Source organism: Crassostrea angulata, chromosome 7 (genome assembly GCF_025612915.1).
Source record: "Crassostrea angulata isolate pt1a10 chromosome 7, ASM2561291v2, whole genome shotgun sequence".
Classification (NCBI taxonomy): domain Eukaryota; kingdom Metazoa; phylum Mollusca; class Bivalvia; order Ostreida; family Ostreidae; genus Magallana; species Magallana angulata.
In genome coordinates this window covers 57,336,142-57,357,265 of record NC_069117.1, presented here as the reverse complement: position 1 = coordinate 57,357,265, position 21,124 = coordinate 57,336,142, and the positions used below count along the sequence as shown (strand labels likewise).

Genomic DNA, 21,124 nt, shown 5'->3' with positions numbered 1-21,124 from the left:
ATGTCATCATTAATTAATTAGATGTCCAGATAACAAAAATCCTAGATATTTGCGTCCTGTGTCTTATTCAGGTACTTCAGTGGTTAAGAAATTCGGTGTACATATTATAAGACAGAATGCCACAATATGCTAGAGATATTATGATAGAAGCGCATGGAAAGTCGGGGGGGGGGGGGGCACTGTTTGTTGGAGGAAAATGGATAAAGACTTCTGATAACTTGAACTCTGGATTCAACACCGAGATTTGTGTGACGTTCATCATAGATGACAACTGCAATAATTTTCACAAGCTCTGATAAATGTTCCATTTCAAGAGATTTCCGTTCTTTTCATTGATAATTATACAAATGTATAGACCCCTAATTCACGCAGAGACCTGGCCAACAAGCATCTGAGAAGACTGCAAAGTCAATTCAAATCCGATATGACGACTAGAAATATGCTTATTTTCATAATATGCATATAAATCAAACTTTAACAACCTCCGGCCGATATACATTGTACAACAAACCAAAACGGTGGAAGTTGTTAAAGTTTTTGATTGTTTACTGTACAGCGAAGGATTTGTTATTCACCGATATATATATATATGGGGACCGCATATGAAAACGGGTTTAGTTACGAATCATTTCCGCTTGAACTTTTTACTACGGATCGAACATCCTTTAATCTGCCTATCACTATTTAACGTTCGTCTGGAGTTCCTTACCTTTACAACGTTTAAATCCAACAAAAATCTTATCATTAAGTTGACCCATTCTCATATTTATTTCGAACTCTGACGCCAAAGAAATTCCAGTCAAAGTGATAGATCGTAATTTGTTTGAAACTGCTCCGTAATCATATGTTTATATATATAGAAAACAACAGGAATTTTTGAAAGACGTCTTCTATTGATAAATTATTTGCACAAAGCATCAAACATGAGACTCGTGCGAACTCCACATGTCTTAATATCCTTTTTACTTACCTATCAGATTAATAAAACATGATGAAACTGAATTAGAAATTATGTCTGTCGGCAACGCAGAATAAAGGTTTGATGTTAAGAATACAGTTATATTAACAACAATCTCAGAATTTTTCAACCCATAAATACCATAGTTTACTTATAAAAACGTTTTAGTTTCATGTAGATTACACAGTTAACGATAGAAACACTTCAAAATTAAATCAAACTCGTATAAATTGTCCCCATTTGTTGTTGTCTTGCTAAAACATACCCTCCAATCATAATTGCTCTGTTGGGGTATAAGATATATATATAATAGGCATAAGAGTTTAGAATTACGTCCGAACATTGATTTTTTGCTTTGTCTTATAATTATATGTGTTGCATGTATGTATAATTGTATGTTCTGAAATAATCCGCATATGAGGGAAATAAAGTATAATAAAACCGGTTGATCAATCTCAACAAAACTCAATGTTGATCTGCAGTTTCTCATTATAGCTATACAGCAAGCTTCAAATCATCTCTCTAATTCATAACGAAATAGAGACTGGGGAAAAGCATTTTGGAAAATAATAACGATAAAATTTAACCTCTCCTTTGATAATTTTCAATCTAAAGTAAAATATTTATACAAGACAAATAATTTGTCAGGTAACTATTTTAATCATTGAAACTGATAGTGGACCAAGCAAGGAAAAAAACCACAAATGGGTTTTCCAAATAAAAGTTTGCAAAAGGAAATATGCGAAAGTTGTCAACGGTATCCTGTATGTTTATTTTGGTATTTATAGGAAAACCTTGAATGTGTACACATAATGCCGTTACATGGGAGGTATTAGTTCTCAAGTTTTAACCAAAACACATATATATTACAATATAACTGCAAAATAACATGATAATATAACACAGCGCCATGTCCGTGGTTTGCATATAACACTGTCTGTCTAACAACAATGAAAACAGGACACTGAATATCGAATGGAATGAGCAGTGTCTAAACATCGGCCACACTCGAGGTGTTCCAGTTAGTTTCGGAGTCTCTTGGATTTGTCCGCCATATTACATGGCTTCCTCCTGTTCCGTCCGTTTGTCGAGTGTCGTCGAGACCGAGAGAAGATCGACGGCGGACGACGGGTTACAATGGAGGACTTCAGAAAGGCCACATCCGGAGTCTTTTCTTCTCGTTACAACTTGCTCTTCACCAACCGTAGACCTTCCTGTGAACACAAAGGAATTTCTCGATTACTTTTTACTAATATAGACATTTCTCAAAAAAATCGTTTACTGTGACAATTTTCTAGAAAAATAGGTAATGGAAATTAATTTATTCAGTCCACATGTTGATGTTAACAATCACAAATTTTGTTTATTAAAGGACCAACAAAACGAATTTGTCCCCTCTCTTTCGTATATAAATATACAATGAAAGTATGTCATTGAGGGAGTCAGAATTATTCCAGTTCCCCAAGAGCAAGCCTAGCATTGAGAGGACACTTTATTTTATGAAAGCTGCACAGGATCACATGCATTGTAAAGATAGTGCGAGAAAGTGAGATGAACTTTGAAGGAAATACATGTAGCTTTAGTAGCTAAGTGAAATGGACCCCATGATGGAAAAACTTCTTTGATTGGTGAAGCGTGGCGAGTTGTATATTACGTAGACAAGCTCTGTGTGGTGAGATTTATAAATCGAAGATTTTGTGAACTACCTGCTTGTTTCAGAAGGGCCGATAACTTTCTCCTTCCTCTATATGAGTCGAACCTCTCCGGCCGAGATATTGAATACTTGTTTGATAAACAAGACAGTTATACTATAAGTAAATACTTTTTTAACTGTGAAAAATGCATTGTTCTTGACAAATCAAGGTATAGATGTATGTTTAATGTGATTCATAAGCCGCGTAAAATTGAAATCTTGACGTGAAAAGAGGTGGATTTGGTTAAAGTATTACTTACTTGGGCAGCGCAGTTTATCTAAAAGACAGGCACATATACATGTAAGCTTTCTTTTTGATTGTTTTATAGATGAACGAAATTTGGAAAGACTTTCCATGTGACATTCTTCGCATTTATAAATATAGAGAAACACTTTTAAATAATTTCGAACAAAAATTAAAGTAACCATACAATAAATTAAAAACATAGATACATTTTACATAAAGTTAGGATTTTGATGGCATTTTTTCATGTAATTATCAAACATCAACACGAACTATTTACAACCGTGCGATTGATTCGGGCCAAATGTAAGGGAAATTCCATGGTTAAGAAATACGTTTGATATCGACTTTCTAAAAATTGTGTAAAAATTTGCAAACACTGTCATAGAGAGCAGATATTCTAAACAAACATGGAGTTTCTCTATTATCGCCGAATTTTAGAATAATAAATCAATTTCTCGGAGAATTTGTTGAAAATTCTACATGTTAATGAATGTGTCAAGTTTGATTTAGAAGACGCTTAATTTCAAAACTAAACTCTTTCAATAAGAATATTAGTTTTGGTCAAATTACGTATGACAAATTGGGAGATCTGTTGCTAAATACCTAATATTTCCTTTATGGGAATGTCAGTGTTAGTATAAATAATCCCCATACCATGAATAAAATTTACAATTTGCAAGGCTTAGAATTATTTCTTTAATCGTAGGAACAGTTATCGTTTTGAATTATTTGTTTGAAAAGTTTACGGTTTTATATAAAGAATTTTTAAAAAGGGGGCAAAATTTGAAGTTATTTAAAAGGGTTTTATGACAAAAATGAAATGTGTCATACCAAGACTTAATTACTAGTATCTTGATAAGTACAATACATTAAAATGTGTTTTCTCCAAGGTACATTGAAAGGGTAATAAGTGTTAGAATGAAAAGGGTTTCTGGTTAATAATTTATTACATTTAAGACTTAACTGAAGTCTATTAGAACGGTGAAATGAATTGGACATCAATCACTTTCACTTTTGCTTTTTACTACATGTATGCAATAGTGTAAGAAATGAACGACAATATTGCGTTTTGCTTTATATTCTTGCGTGTCCATGTAATATTTATATATTCCATAAATCTTTAAGCGTTTTTCCGAAAGAAAATTCATCCTTTTTGTGGTTCATTCTAGAATACTTGTATTGTTAGTAGCAAGTTATCTTACAACAAAACGATCTTAATGTTAGCATTCTTTTGCTGGATTCGGTTCTGAAAATGTCTTGAGTTACGTTATGTAAAGCATTTAAAAAATTGCTTCACTCTTATTTTTTTTAAATTTTTATCAGTAATAGTTGTATTTTAAAGTCACCCTTTAAACTATTAATCTTCTGTAAAATGTCGTTTATGCTCCACTGTCTACAAACTAGGTATTCTTCAAATTAACTTTGAGCCCCGGACACATGTATGGCTCATGTATTACACCGTTATTAGATAGATGTTATGAGTTTTCTTTGCTATCTGAGCTATTTCCTTAGGAAGATTTATGTTGAGAAAGATATGTATGAAATGATCTTCACCACAGTTTGTAACCTATTATAATTACACAAACGTTGCTATTCACTCTTAAAACAGTGTGATATCTACAAGTTCTGATAGATAATGACTGACTTCCTAAACAAAACTGTACAATATTCCTCTCAACAGTTAATTACTTCTATAACATTACAATCTTGCTTCTCCTAAGCGGCCTCGCTTAATGATCGCACTAATTACCGTGTAATCTCTGTCTTTTTGAGCCATTGTTCTTCTTTTCTTCCACGGCTACAAGGTAGAAAAACAATAGAAGTCAAAAGACATAAAATAAATGTTTTGTAACAACTAAATTTCTACAAGAACATGTTCGTCCTTGAATGTAGACCCGATTGGAAAAAAGAGTTCATTTGCAACTGCATTATACCCATCCAAAGTTAAAATACCATAACTATTAATTTTGCATTTTAAAAATTAGAATTACAGAGAGAAAGAAATAAAATTAGGTATGAGAGGAAAGACTGTCAAAGATCAAAAGAGGGGTAAAGAGAATCGTGGTTTACTGACGTCATTAATTTTGTCGCAAGCGGGGTTTCTTATTAATATTTAAATATTTAATGATACCATTGCTGAAAATTAAATAAATATAAGTAATAAGGATTCATTCTTTGAATATTATGAGATTATAATTTCGGTCGGGCTTTACTGGATTTGATGACGCACTGGCCAAAATTATCACCTCATAATACTCAAAGCATGATTCCTTATTCCTTGATTACTTACATAAAGGTAGATGATGATGAGGAAGCCGACATTGTAGATGACGTAGATGATTCCGAGGGAGATGAGGACGATCGTTTCTGCCTTGTCTGCGATTGTTTCCTTGACAACAGTGACCAGTGCGTGCCACACACAGACTGCCGACAGCATGATCATGGCGGCTAGTAGGTATTTATCCTGCAAGTATCAAGAAACATTTATTGTTTGTTTATTTGATTTTGTGTTCCAAAATTCCAAAACATCCGTTACAAGAATGCTGATTCTTTCCATGTACGGCTATCAATTATCAACAATTAATCAAACTTAATTTTATTGCATCCAAAAGTTCCATTATACAAGAAAACCGTTTGTGTACACCAATCCACAAATACCTTGAAATATAATTCAAATGTACAAACTATTTTCTATACTCAAAATACATTCATTATACGTATATCATGAAAATGAGTTTGTGGTCAAACAAAAACGCTATGATACAAACAAATGCGGTAATTGCAGAAATCTAAGTATCAAAATTAGAATGAGGATTCATGCAATACAGATGACAATGTGAGCCGCATTGTGATAAAAACACAATTACTACACATACAAGTAGTATTCAAAGTTTACAAGTAAGTCAATTTATAAGAAATACTTTATTTGTTGAACGTATATTATAATTTACCATACGAGTTGATTTCTTTTTATTTGAATGGAAAAGAGCATTGATTTCAATAATGGTCAATATGACAGAAATCTGCACTGGGTCTGTCCTACTGATTGGAGATCAAAGCATTGCTGTCTGTCCATTATTGTCTTTATTGCTGTACAAGAGAGTTTTTGGACATTGATCTCTGCTAACCAACGGTAAGGTGCCCGGATTTAGTTCGATAACTATATTATCGAAACAAAGGAGGGAATTTCTTCCCGGGCCTCTTGTTGTGGTTCCTAAATCTACAGTCTGTCGAAATCAATGCATACTGAACGTTGAAGCGGGGGTCAGAGGAAATAAAGGATGTGTGTATAGATGTAACATCATGTAAAACAAGTACAGCCGTTGATCGTGAGTGGTTTCAATAAATCAGAATGTTTCCTGTTTAAGATGACTCACATAGGATAGATTCATGTATACCATTGCAACGGAATTATTTTTTTCTGTTCTCCGTACTCAGATTTACATTCGATTGTACCGGTAGATAGTCAAGGAACATATGACACTTAAACTGATGACTGAATAGCGCTGAGTTGAGTCATTCCTCGTGTAATTTTAAATACATGTACCTTTATTTGTATATCGTACAAGTATACTGCACATTGACAGCATGAAGTTTTGAATGGTTGAAGACATCGAAACCTTAATTAGCATCTAATATGGACAGAATCAAGTGTTATGATCTCTTAAAAAATAGTGGACGAGCATAGCTTTCAACTACTGCCACAGCCTTCAACCACTGCCATAGCTTTCAACCACTTCAATTCGCGAACCCTCATTTTTACTAACAATATCAGGATTAAAACAAAAAACCTGTTATAAAAACGAATTTAAAACATCAAAGCATGCATCTGGCGCAAAGATATCATACATCGCATATGTTTTCCGTTCCGGGTTTAAAAGGGGCATGGCCACGATTTGAGTCAAATTTTCTTCTTTTTTTTATTGTTTAGAATGCTTAAGAAATGGTCAACCAAAATTTGAGTATCAGTAGTAGAGTAAAACAAGATACAGGGCTCACAATTCTTTGTCATGTAAGCAAGGCTCGTGTCCTGTTTTTGTTTGCATTGGTACAGTATACCGTTGTTTTGTTTTTATAAAAGTTGTTTTCAACCTGATTTCTCTCTTCTAATTCGTTTTTAACATAACTGAATAGTTCCTAGTGTTTATTACATTCATTTTAGGTCTTAAAACTGGAATTTTTACTTCAACATATAAAATGTGAACAAAAACAAGACGTGAGGTTTGTTTACATGACAAAGGATTGTGAACTCTGTATCTCGCTTATAAAAACACAACGACTGACACTCAAATTTTGATTGACCATTAGAAATGTCTTACCAAAGCATTGTAAACATTAACAAGAGGCCCATGGGCCACATCGCTCACCTGAGGAACAATAGGTATGATAAAGTCAGCTTAATGGAGTCATAATACAAACAATCTGGACAATGTACAATAATACATGTAGATCCTGTATAAATAAAATCCATTTTTCCCCCTTGGAACTCGGATATCCCTGATTGCTGCCAATATTTACAAGAGTAGACTTTACCGCTCCTGCACATATAGAGGGACTCACGTTACGCAGGCAGGAATGTCCGCGCACCTACGCAACTCGACAGGTACCAACGTTAACGCAAGCTAGGATAACGCAAGCAGGGATGACCGCACACTTGCGCCAACAGCGCAACCTAACGCAAGCAGGGAGTGCCGCACACTTGCGCTAGAAAGGCCATAACACCAGCAAGGATAACCATACATTAGTGCTCCGCCGCAACCACCACAAGCAGGTATGACCGCACACATGTATTAATGCGAAACAGGGCTGGAAAGAATGCACACTCTGTATCATGGGTTAGAAAATACAAAGATTAGATAGAGCAGGGGCGTCCACACACTCAATCTATCCATGCCTGTTCAAGTTTAACCCCAAACACTCACTTATCATAATGCAATAGACACTGTCCCTATATATGTGCCGGCCTAAAATAATTTATAGTATCTAAAAATTGGAAATCGAAAACAAACAAACTAATCCGGCCTAACCCAAAACTACTTATGCAGAACAACTTATATACATTGAATATTTATTATTGTATAAAAATAATCATCACAATAATTGGTTAACAGGGGATGCATTAATTAAAATAATCAAGAATCAATAAATCAAGGGCAATAACTCAATACAGTAATACAAAAAGATTCTAATGTAAAATAGCTGCCTGCTTCAATTTTATAGTCATATCACATGTTGAGTATTGCAGTTCTCAAAAAGATCCTTTACAATTGTTTATATATGGGATAGTTAGCTGCATCAAACTCTGAACCTTCTTGTGAGGCCGAAGAATTGTGCTGGAGCCAAAGTCTTAATAATTATAAAGAATCATCTTGCTGATCCGTTTCTAAGAAGAAGATTTTTAAAGATTTGCTCTATATATTCCTATGTAAAACTTTAACACACCCCCCTCCAATGTTCACATGTTAAACTTTGACCCCCTATTGTGGCCCCACCGTACCCTGGGGATCATGATTTTCACAACTTTGAATCTACACTGCCTGAGGATGCTTCCACAAAAGTTTCAGCTTTCCTGGATGATTAGTTTCTGAGAAGAAGATTTTTAAAGATTTACTCTACTGTGGAATCATTAAGATTTCTTGGTGGTTCAATTTTCGTGGAATTCGTGGGTACCTCTCATCCACGAATTAACATCCTCCACAAATTAAAAAATATGGTAATAAAGTCATTTTTCCTTTGCAGGTTTAAGAGAATACACGAAAACACGTCCCCACGAACCTGTAAAATTTAAGGAATCCACGAAAATTGGCCCCCATGAAATTTGATGATTCCACAGTATATATTTCTATGTAAAATTTTAACACCAACACCCCCCCCCCATGTGGCCACACCCTACCCCCAGGGATCATGATTTTCACAACTTTGAATCAACACTACCTGAGGATGCTTCCACACAAGTTTCAGCTTTCTTTGCTGATTAGTTTCTGAGAAGAATATTTTTAAAGATTTACTCTATATATTCCTATGTAAAACTTCGACCCTCCATTGTAGCCCCACCCTACCCCCGGGGGTCATGATTTTCACAACTTTGAATCTACACTACCTGAGGATGCTTCCACACAAGTTTCAGCTTTCCTGGCTCTTTAGTTTCTGAGAAGAAGATTTATAAAGATTTACTCTATATATTCCTATGTAAAACTTCGACCCCCCCATTGTGGCCCCACCCTACCCCCGGGGGTCATGATTTTCACAACTTTGAATCTACACTACCTGAGGATGCTTCCACACAAGTTTCAGCTTTCCTGGCTCTTTAGTTTCTGAGAAGAAGATTTTTAAAGATTTGCTCTATATATTCCTATGTAAAACTTTAACACCCCATTGTGGCCCCACCCTACCCCCGGGGGTCATGAATTTCACAACTTTGAATTTACACTACCTGAGGATGCTTCCACACAAGTTTCAGCTTTCCTGGCTCTTTAGTTTCTGAGAAGAAGATTTATAAAGATTTACTCTATATATTCCTATGTAAAACTTCGACCCCCCCATTGTGGCCCCACCCTACCCCCGAAGGTCATGAATTTCACAACTTTGAATCTACACTACCTGAGGATGCTTCCACACAAGTTTCAGCTTTCCTGGCTCTTTAGTTTCTGAGAAGAAGATTTTTAAAGATTAACTCTATATATTCCTATGTAAAACTTCGACCCCCCATTGTGGCCCCACCCTACCCCCGGGGGTCATGAATTTCACAACTTTGAATCTACACTACCTGAGGATGCTTCCACACAAGTTTCAGCTTTCCTGGCTGTTTAGTTTCTGAGAAGAAGATTTTTGAAAATTTCTCGAAATTTTTCATTAATTTCTAATTATCTCCCCTTGAAAACGGGTGCGGCCCTTAATTTTAACAACTTTGAATCCCCTTTGCCTAAGGATGATTTGTGCCAAGTTTGGTTGAAATTGGCCTAGTAGTTCTTGAGAAGATGTTGAAAATGTGAAAAGTTTACGTACAGACGGACAGACGGACGGACTGACGGACGACAGACAAAATGTGATCAGAATAGCTCACTTGAGCTTTCAGCTCAGGTGAGCTAAAAACGGATATATAATAACTGTATACAAACTAAAATAACGGTAATCTTGATTAAAAAATTCATATATATGAATTATATCTGTTATCTTGTAGAAGTATTTTTGCTGATTTTATAAATTTTAAATATGAGTGATATTGAAAAATTAAGTTCTCGTGTAATGAATTCTCCAAATATTCCGCGTTAAGACTTTCAAGTTTTCTCAAACGAAGGCGCAGTCAAAACTTGTGAATATTCTTATTGAACATAAAGAAAAGATTTTCCTCAACACGGTCATTTACAAATTTCAAGCACCAGATGATGGTAAATATTCATTTCAAATTGGCGATTACAAAGTTTAAATTTATTTCGGTCCAAATTCCGGAATTGAAGGACTTATTTTTGCTGATACATAATAAATTAATGCTAATAAAAAATAAGCCCCGATTGGCAAAAATAATCTTGGTACAATGCTTATAATATCTAAACGATTGAGAGGTCTACCCCAATTTACCGATATTAAAGCATAAACAATCGAGTTCACAATTTTAATATATTAGTTTAGGTATCGATGTAATATTAATGATGAACGAGTATTCATTTCCTTAAACTTACATGTACACGTGTGTTACTATCATAATCGAAAAGATAGCATGTCTCATGTCTGAATTCAGGTATATTTGAGTCAAACATTGAACAATTTCTAGACCGTCACGGGTTCTGAAAATGACTAGTATACGTTTTCAAAAAGATGAGGTTCGAAAGAGAAATGAATGAAGGTTTATCCCTGTCCACTTCTCTAAAGGTAATAAGTAAAGTGTATGTCCAAGAAAACATTTCGATCTTCTCTAGCCCCACTTGTAAAACTGTTCATTCAATGGTACCGGACCGTACAGAATTAGAAAATCTCGTCCAATTACAATTATCATGGCCATTCACTTACCATATAAGTTAGGTAGGATATTCTTGGAAGGCTGGAATTGACCACTGACTTGAAAGCTACTGCTGTGAGCACCAAAGTGAAGGATAACTGCAGGCGGTTCTGGGGTAATTTCTTCTCCACCGAAAACGTGGCGAAAGCTAGGGTGCATATTAAAAACTGCAAACAATCAAAAACCTACTGCTTTAGAATATTAATTAAGGATGAAAATGCACACAATTACCAACAATTTGAAACTCTAAGAAGAGGAAGGTCATAGACTCCTGCTTCTCTACATTAAATAATAAAATAAAAGTGCTACTTGTATTACTGTAATTTCATTGAAAAGAACTTCAAACTCTATCCATTGTTTTATTGTTAAAGATACAAATGTACTTGTACGTGCTAAATAGCAAAGTAAATGAATATTAGTGAATTTCAATTTGACAAAAAATGCATGATTCCTACATGTATTTGGATACCCTATAAGGATCAATTCCTTACTGTAACTAGGAATATATTCCATACAAAATAACCCGGTCTTCGGGCAGCCCGACATTTCACGGAAAGAGCCGAACGCCGGACACTGTTGTCCGCTTGGTCTATCACAAGGTCCCTTCGAGAACACTCGGTGTGCATATATAAATGCCATTCTTGTTCATCCACAAAAGATTGTTTGTTGACCACATGGTGGTCATCCAAGTCTTCAATTAGTTCCACTTCATAGGACGGCAGCTCGGAAGCCACGGTTATGGTTAAGTCCTGCAAAAAGGTGTAATCATCAGCGCACAGGGACTCATTTAGAGGGCTTACCCATAGTTCTCTTATGTCTGACTCAGTGATGTATTATAGTTTGACGAAAAGTATAAATGAAGCAATGCTACATGGGATTTAGGTCAAAGATGACATATCTGAACTCATGATCGTTAGTGATATCTGTTCTATTGATGATTCGGTGCAACAACAACAAAAAAACTGCTGAGGTAACTTAACCAAACTCCCGATGGGCACCATTGTATTAAGGGTCAAATCAAGAAACATACTTAGGACCATTAATGGCATTACCCGATCTTAACACAGGAATCTCTTAATATACCAAGGGTATAGTCTGACTAGTGATTTAATGTGGACGCCCGGAGCATTTATTATCTCATACATCAATGCAAGAAGAGTTTTAGCCATCCTAACCCGAATCGTGAAAAACGGGTTAATGAGATGCTAATACCAATACGGATTCTCTCGTGGATTTCATGGATTTACTTCATAGAACAGTGTCCTATTTCGTTGTTAAAACTCAGATCTCAACAAATGACCAGAGAATGGGCCTACCGATCAATGAACTGCCTCGTGCGCCTCTCCTTAAATATTCATATTATATATAATAAAGTAACATGTAATATAACCGCATGGTGATTAGGCACTTGACTCTCCTTTAATGTAGAATAATTTGTACAAGAATGGAATACGGTCTGTACTTTTTTTTACCTACAGTATTGACACAACTCTCTCTCTCTCTCTCTCTCTCTCTCTCTCTCTCTCTCTCTCTCTCTCTCTCTCTCTCTCTGCTTTCCTAGATTTCGAATGCAAGCAAGCAGAAATACTTAAGCCTGCATCATGTTAATGGAGGAAATTACATTTCTCATGCTAAATGGCACGGATAAATAATTAATCGGAAAATTTGTTCCCAATGCAATAAAATAATTAGGTTTGGTGCTTTTCTCACACAAAACTACTAAATATATATGTAAACCAAATGTTCCCTCGGTGCATTTCATTGCTTTTGCCTACAGTGTGCGATCTTGCCGCTCTCAGACTTACAATGTGGAGTCCCAAGTGTCTTGGACAGACATGATATACTACAAATTATTGATGGAAACACCCGGATAGTACAAACTACTCATTACCTGACTTTATTCTGCATGAATTGTTAAAACCGGGATAAATTCGTTACTTGAGGGGGTCGTGTGACCCACACTTTGCCAACCAGATCCACTTTTAATGTTTAAATAGGATTTTTTTCAAGCCATATCAGATAAAGAAACATCCACAAGTTCTCGCACTTAAGGACGTTGGATCCTGCGATCAAAAGTCTCTATTTTTTTTTCTAAAGTATTTTTTTAATATCTACACACATATCTAAACCAAAATTCAAAACACAATTTTTGGGTCTATATGCTCCTTTCGGTGCTACAGTGTATTTAATATGACCTTTCTGCACTGAAAGTGCAAATTGCACATAAATCGCTTTTCCCTCTATAATTTTTTATCGAAATGAACTATGATATCAAATACAAATTTACATTATTTAGAATTAATAAAAGTAAAATTATCATAATGAAAAAGTTTGCAATTTCTTCACCTTATTGATATTTTGACCTTTTTGCACTGAAAAAATACTATTTTTATTCATAAACGATTCACCATGCAATTAAATAATTTAAAAGTCTCAAACTTTTTCTTAAATTATGAGAGTTGTCAAAAGAAACTTAAAATTCTGAAAATAAAACCACAAGTATGGGTCTATAATGTAAATTTTGAGATATGGCATCAAAATAAGCTAATCTTAGGGGATAATTGGAGTTGAATTTTTCTTTACCTTTATGAAATATCACTTAAACATGCCAATATATGTCAGTAGAAATATTGAAATATTGTTGAAATATGTTTTTTGAAACAATACGAAGATATCATAATGCATAAACTATCTGAAAATTTGGTCTGCACGGAAAATAAGAAAGCTAAAATTACGGTACTCTAAAACAACTGAGTTATGAAAAATGTTCATTTTCTTCTTAAAAACCTTCCGCCACAAAATATAGTCCCTTACTACACTCTCTAAATATGGAATTTTTTCTTCACTATTTTATTCAATAGAGTTTATTTGGCATTGTAAAAAAGGAATTTACAAGTAGAATTCATATATGACATATAAATTCCAGACTAGAAGTGACACAAAATGGCTACCCAAAATCAGAGGATCGAACTCATTCTTTTTTTAATTTTTATAGAGGTCTTCATTAGAAGTAACAATAAACACGAGAAAGGAAAGAGTTCGTTTTATTATCGACCCGCAATCTGGATTAATTATCGTTTACTTTTCGCTTTTTCGATAAATATGTTCCCTTCAACATTTTCATTATTTTCTTTGAGGGACGGGATTACAATTTTTTAATTATAATTCAAGGTAACTGATACCCGTCTAAATCAGTTATCAATAAATATATCAGCCTGAGAGTCAAAGTATCTACTGAGTACTGAATCATCTACTCATACATGTATAAAAAAATGGATACGTTTTTGCCTGATGCGTTGTATCCCGATCTTGTTTAAATGATGGCATTTTTTGTTCATTCCATACACAAAGCAAAATCACGTGCTTATACTTCATTTGAAAATGTTAACAAATTATCTTAAAGAAAATCATACATATGCATTTTTTTTTACACGAAATGAAAATCTGCAACTGTTAAACGTGTATGTATTTTTAAAATGGAAAACTAAAAGAGAGAGGCTTGTCAGGCAGAACCTATTTCAAACTGATCATTATCATTGATTAAGAGATACATAAAACAGATATAAAACCATATCAGACTTATTCAAAGGGGTAAGAAGGCTGTTGAATTTTATATCAATGTCACTGGCTGATTTACAAAATATAAGGGAGGCGTCATAAACAATTGATCAGCTTTCGTTAGAGACCCAGGTTATCTCTCTATTATTGAGGGACATTAAACGTTTATTGGTTTTCTTTCACCATTAATGGCTTTCTTTATCTTTGTTTCGCCCTTTGATGGTATATATGTTTTATGTGGTAAAAAAAAATAGTGAATAGTGCTGTTATTTTTTTTTCTTTATAGAGAAGGATTTATATTAATTTGGTGAGACTTTGGAAATCAAAAGAAGCGGGAGACATGGACGGCTGCTAGAACATGGAATTCCTCTTAACACATTCAGAAGAGGTTTCTATTGGAAATTCCAGTACATGTTGTTGTAGCTGATGTTTATTTATAGTGACATAACCATTCATTCTCATATATTATATCAACAAAAATAGATTTAACGTACGGTTCATCGGTCGTATATACCTCTATAACACGATACATGTAAATGAAAGAAATGAAAGAAGAAAAAAGACCATAGCATTAAGAGCAATACTTGTATGGCACACGTTGTTTAAAGTTCCAGAATCATTCCTAATGGTGTCAGAAGGGTAGGAGGGGGCAGAATAAACCTATTATAGTATACTTTATATTAATTGTGGGAGGAGAACCCCCGCTATTTACGGTGATTAGCGTTTAAATATAGCTGGCGGATGCGGGAATGTTGGTTCGTGACAATGAGGGCTTTGTACCTGTACATCAAATGGGAAATCATCCAATTCCAGATTCTCCATGAAAGTTCCCTTAATAACCCGCTTCTCTGTGATGAATGCTTCTCCTTTGTCATTGTACAGAAGCCGGTACCGAATTTGTTCCTTTGGATCGCCCAGGGAATTTTCTATGTACAATTTGGGATTCCAGAATTTATTGAATTCTATGGATTCAGACTGTGGAAAGAAAGGAACAAAGAAGCATTATATGACTCTGTATGCATAACAGACACAATAAAATATGTTATAAAGAACAAAATCTAACAGACGCGGCTGGCAACGTCCATCATGGGAGAGGCGTTATGTAAATTGTCAATCAAGATTCCGAATAGAGATGTTGCTTATCCTTATAGTGCCCATTCTATACAAATGGTAAATTAAAAAAATGTTATATACATATAGATGTAAATTAAAATTTACAAAAGCTAAAATACTTGCCGTTTTATTTTGACCATCTAGAGTTGGTTCCCTCCATTTCGCTTTCACAACAACATCCGCCGTAAACTGCTCCTTTAGTGTGTCGATTTCGCCGACTTTGAAAAACTGCACACAGATCTGGACCTTAACCTGCAATGGGTTAGTGGACATTTTGATGAAATACCACAGAAAATGATTCTGTAGCATCACTTTTTTAGTCAGCTCACGATAAGAACAGTTATTTGTCTTCATGGACATTTTGCCAACAAAAGTATTCACAAACGAAATCGGTATGAACGCATCACAAGTCACCAATACTGAACGAATGCAATATCATATACACTAAACAATAAAACGTAACTCGTAACTCCTCTCTAAACGAGTAAGAAATGTCTTTATGTTCTAAAATGATCCGTATTTTATAATGTATATATAATGTATAAAACTCCAGCAGTCTGAAACTCCAAAACGCCGGGGAGCGAGACTAACCATGATATCAGTTTACTATGGCAAATGTCCTTTATCGATACGAAGCACTGTTTTCAATTAGTGCTTTACTGCCATATATGAATTTTTCATAGCGATTCCATTCCAAGAAGCGAACGTATTGTAAAGTGTCAGCAACCCTCAAAGTTTGATTAATAAATAGCCTTGTAGATAATTGATTATGCAGATGGAGAGTCGTTCCATCTACCAAGACGTTTTGGTAAGTCCAAAGGGAAAGCAGGGTTAGGTTTCGGCAAAACCCTAACCGTGACTGACACTTATGGCAATCTTAAAACAGCCTTCTCTCCATAGTTTCGTAATTAACTATTCCGCACTACCCACGGCAAGGCATGTCAATATATGAAAAAAGTGATTAAAATTAACGCATGCTTGAAAACTCCCAGTTCACAATTAAATGGTTTTGGGTTTACAAGTACAGCTTAATGCCAATCTGGGTCTGTATCGACACATTTTTCTCGTGTTTATGTTTTCGCCTCCATTGCTAGTTTGGGTTTGACGTCGAATATGATACAGCCGACGTTGAAGAGTTATGTAATTAAGACCTCGTGTGACAGGAGGAAATGGCTACGCCGCCGACATTTATTGGATCTGTAGCCGATCAGAGGGAGAGAAGGTAGGGGGAGTCGGCGATGAGTAAGACAGAGAAATAGAAGTTCATGCTGGCCTCCGTTCCGAAAGTCATTGAATGGGGATAGGGACGTGGATTAAACGTTTAAGTGATGGTTCTGTAAATAGAGATAAATACAGCACAGTCCCCCACGCCTCATCATCTGGCTCTGGACAATGTCAGGTCCAATATGTGACCAGCCATTCAGAAAGCACTCTCTGGATAATACTAATCTATTTGACGGTTATTCTAACGGAAACGAGATTACATATTCATTTGCATATAAAGCAAAATATACCTGCTTTGGATGATGCACATGAAAGAAAAACAAAAAAAAAATTTTCTTAAAACCAACCTTTGTACAATTGCACCATAAATTGATTAGTTGTCCTAACCAACTGACATTACACCAGTTCCAATGTGCCATTTTCGCACCAGTTTATGGTGTATTTTCAAGAAAAATTCAATTATGTCATATGAGATAACATTACTTGAAGGTTCAAAACTACTTTTATTATTGATGTTTCTAACCTGTCATGTGATATATTTACCTTTAAAAAAAATTCATACGGGAAATTAACCACTCCCTGGGAAAACCAATTTTCCTATACGGTTTGTAGAATTTCCTACCAGATCTAAAGTACTTCCTATAGAAATGGAAATTCTGATAGGATTCAAACAAGACTTCCTTAAGATTTTAAAATCCGGTGGGAAACCGTAATTTCACATAGGAAAACTACCTGCTTGAATAAAACTCCTGTAGAAAATAATAAGATGTATGATTTAAAGAAAATCCTACATGATTTTCATTATACTCTGTAGGAAAATTATTATTCTCCCTCGGGAATAATTATTTTCCCATGTGATATTATATAAATAGTGCCTGTTTGGGAGGGTAACAGTTGAAATTGACACCCCGAGAAAACCATTGTCAACCGACGCGAAGCGGAGGTTGACAATGGTTTTCGAGGGGTGTCAATTTCAACTGTTATCCTCCCAAACAGGCACTATTTATTTTGTTATACTGAATGTCTTTTTTAAAATTTTTAAGAAAATTTTACTGCTTTTATATAGGAATAACGTGAATTCTACAGCGAACCGTACGCGCACAATTTTCGCGCATGTAACATTTTTAATGTTACCCGTTGCCAAGTGCGTTGCTAACGCCGAGGGTAATAGTAAATATTATTAACTGCGTCTTAACCAATCAGATTTCAGTATTTAACATGAAAGTATAACAATTATTTTTATAGGCAAATATCTTAACTGTCATGTGGGACACACTTAAAACAAGTGGTTACATTCTCTCAAAGCATTAGTCTATCATTTCATACAAAAGGATTCTGACGAAAGTGCATCTTAATTAAGCGGGAACAAAAGTGGCACATTGGCACGGACACCCGGCACAATGTAAATGGATAAAAACGTACATCTTTTATCCAATCAGACGTTATCGGAACACTTCAATTTGATATGTTCATAAAAATCAAATAATCAATTAAAATTGGACGCAAAAAAATAATTTTTTTTGGAAACAGTGTAAGAAAATACGGTGTAATGCAATTTAAAAAAACGTAAGTCGAGTGATATCAGTTTTTATTTTTTTTATTTTTTATTATTTTATCTTATATATATATATATAAAATCGTGCAATAATGAATAATGTAAACCAATCGAATGTTTGTAGTTAAGTGGAACCCTTTACAATTTCAGAAATGACAGCAAAAATAATCGAGCAAAAATGTGAACTTTTCGTGGGTCAGCGTCCAGCCCCCACTTTCTGGGGACGATGTGAACGTCTTAACAATAAAATATCCAACGAAGGATTATCATCTTTTAAAATGTTCAATTTAAATGAATGAGGAAATTATAAATATTCATTTAGATCAAGTTTATTTTCAGTTCATGATTTCAGGTCATATATGTTTCTTCCCTTTGTATTTTCATATACTTGAATAGAATACTTCATAAACTATACTTGTTCGGTCTTATTTATATTAAACAGGGATTTTAGGTTTTCTGGTTGGTTAGTCAATGGCCATTGTGCCCTTTCCTGGATATGTTTATGTCATCAACTGCAAAAAAAGGGGGGGGGGGGCAAAGGTCAAACCTATCATCGTTAATGATACACGTAAATAGTAAAGACCGTCGATTAAAAATAATTTAAAATATACACATAACATTTTAGTATCATTTGTTTCCACGTGTGATTACCATAGCCAATTTACATTCGATCTTTATAGTACGATTCTGAAAAATCCTACAGCTGATCACGTGATTCAACTTCTGATAACGTGACTTCTACAATTACCCAGAGACCTATAATTGCATGATAGAAGACAATAAATTATATTTGCAAGCAATTAAGACCGCTGTTGCTAACACCTCTTAAACGTGATATAAAAGTGTATATTGATTGGCCAAAAGAGAGGACCTGATGAGGGAATAAGCATTTAATTGCTCCTCCGACACAAAATACCCGGAACTTGGTTCATTTATCTATAAATCTATGATACTCTTGTATGATAAACACCGATTGATGCCATGTAACAGAGTTCTAGAGTGCGCTAATAGGAACAGAGACATTAGGAGAGATTACAACAAGAAAATTAGTCCCATGATCCTCAAAATTTAAAAATAACATTTTGAGTTTCATAATTGGATATCTTTCATTCAAAGTATATTTGAATTGATTATTTAAAAAAAAAAATATTTATTTATTTTATTTATTATTATTATTATTATTTTTTTTTTTTGCATTTCTTCTTGGGGGGAGAACAAAAGACCTCGTTTTACAACAGAACATGACTAGAACAGCTTGTTGTAGACGTCATTAGAAGAAAATAACCGAAGTTTCTTGTTACTGCTAAGTCACTGGCGCAGTCTCAATTCAATAAAACGGTACGTTGTCGGTATAAAAAGAATTAGATCACATTTTGTGAATAATTATAAATAAAAAACTTTGCTCCTCTAAAAAAATTACTTAATCAAAAATTGATATGGCTCTTCTAACCTGAAGACAATATGTGTTGCTGTGAGCAAACTTGGTAAAACTGATTATAATTAAAGTTTGATAATTACGATGCTGATAGTTCTGAAAGACCTGGAATTCGATTTAGAGAAAATGAAGTCAATAAACACACTTTATACCATCCACGACTCAGCGGGCTTGGGTTTAAGGTGATATTTTTTTCAGATTACAAAATATTATTTGCAGTTATTTTGAATATAATAAAATATTCCTGAACCATAGGGGTCTTTTCAAGAGGAAATATTTATGAGCCGTCACATGTTTGATTTGTTTTCAAAATATATGTTTAATCTTTGACATCAAATGTGTAAATATCGGTTAACGATCTCGATTGTCAATGGCAAGCAGACTTATCAAAGCACAGACACACAAATAGCAGGAACCTACACCCAATCCAATTTACTCTCCGACATAAAATCTTCCCCTCGTTAATTCATCATTTCATTGATCAGAAAAAAGTATCAATAGAGTAAGTGTATTTATTGATAAATATAATGAACTTATATGAAGTCAAAAGTTCATGTCACTGAGATGACCCCAATTTGCACTTCATAACAAATTTGTTCTTCGGGATTTTTAGATGACATCGCGTTAATTTTACAACAACTGATATTAGTAAACATCTCTAAATAGATTCTAGAACTCCTACACATCGTAAGCTTTAAAAGCATTTCGCCATCAAAAATAAAAACTTTATCGAGCAACAGTCCATTGGGGTCCAGTTACATGCTTTTTATTCTTTAGGGATGAACGCTGAATTCAATATGCCAACAAGGATTCACAAGGATGAAGGAAAGTGGCTAATTTGAGTATCGGGTCTCTCCGTGGCCGACATATATCCCCATATAATAGTTTCTGTGGACAATAATGTCAGCTTCTGATGCTGTTAAGAAGACGAGTGTACTATTATTGTCGAAAGAAAGAAAACGTTCCGTCAATGCTTAAGTGGACCGTAATGGACGAACAGTCGTTGCGACATTCTGCGACATAAGTGGGGAGCCGTAAACAGCTATGAAAAATGGCAGTTACTTAAAATTGATTTATGTTCGACAAGTCAAACATAAATATTTCATAATTCAATTATTAATGTCGTCCCTAACATTGATAAGCCTTCTCTGTAGATGCATGGTATTTCACTTAGACCTGAAGGTACTTCATCTCGCAGCAGTTGATGTCCCTGTTATTGCAAGTCAATTATCTGCAGACATAGAATGAACGATAACTCTCAGCATGTGTCAACTGTTCACAGAATATAGTACCGCAGCACATCAGACATACGGATTTTGTCCAAGAAATATTTGGTATTTTTATT

The 21,124-nt window shown here is 34.6% G+C and overlaps 1 protein-coding gene across 4 annotated transcripts in view; it reads right to left on the bottom strand.

Annotated features, from left to right (window-relative positions):
* Positions 1-1,706: 1,706 nt before the first annotated feature.
* The window catches only part of LOC128155616 (cys-loop ligand-gated ion channel-like), a 34,672-nt gene continuing 15,254 nt past the window's right edge, over positions 1,707-21,124 (bottom strand). For 2 of the 4 annotated variants that reach the window (XM_052817414.1, XM_052817415.1), the window contains exons 2-10: positions 15,689-15,817; positions 15,233-15,427; positions 11,386-11,643; positions 10,906-11,061; positions 5,189-5,362; positions 4,649-4,696; positions 2,912-2,929; positions 2,665-2,740; positions 1,707-2,172 (exon numbers count right to left, since the gene is read on the bottom strand). In XM_052817414.1, the coding sequence (XP_052673374.1) occupies positions 2,015-2,172; positions 2,665-2,740; positions 2,912-2,929; positions 4,649-4,696; positions 5,189-5,362; positions 10,906-11,061; positions 11,386-11,643; positions 15,233-15,427; positions 15,689-15,817 (1,212 nt within the window). In that variant the 3' untranslated portion in view covers positions 1,707-2,014. Of the gene's footprint in view, positions 2,173-2,664; positions 2,767-2,911; positions 2,930-4,648; positions 4,697-5,188; positions 5,363-10,905; positions 11,062-11,385; positions 11,644-15,232; positions 15,428-15,688; positions 15,818-21,124 lie in introns of all 4 variants that reach the window. The other 2 variants (XM_052817416.1, XM_052817417.1) reach the window with 2 other exon arrangements.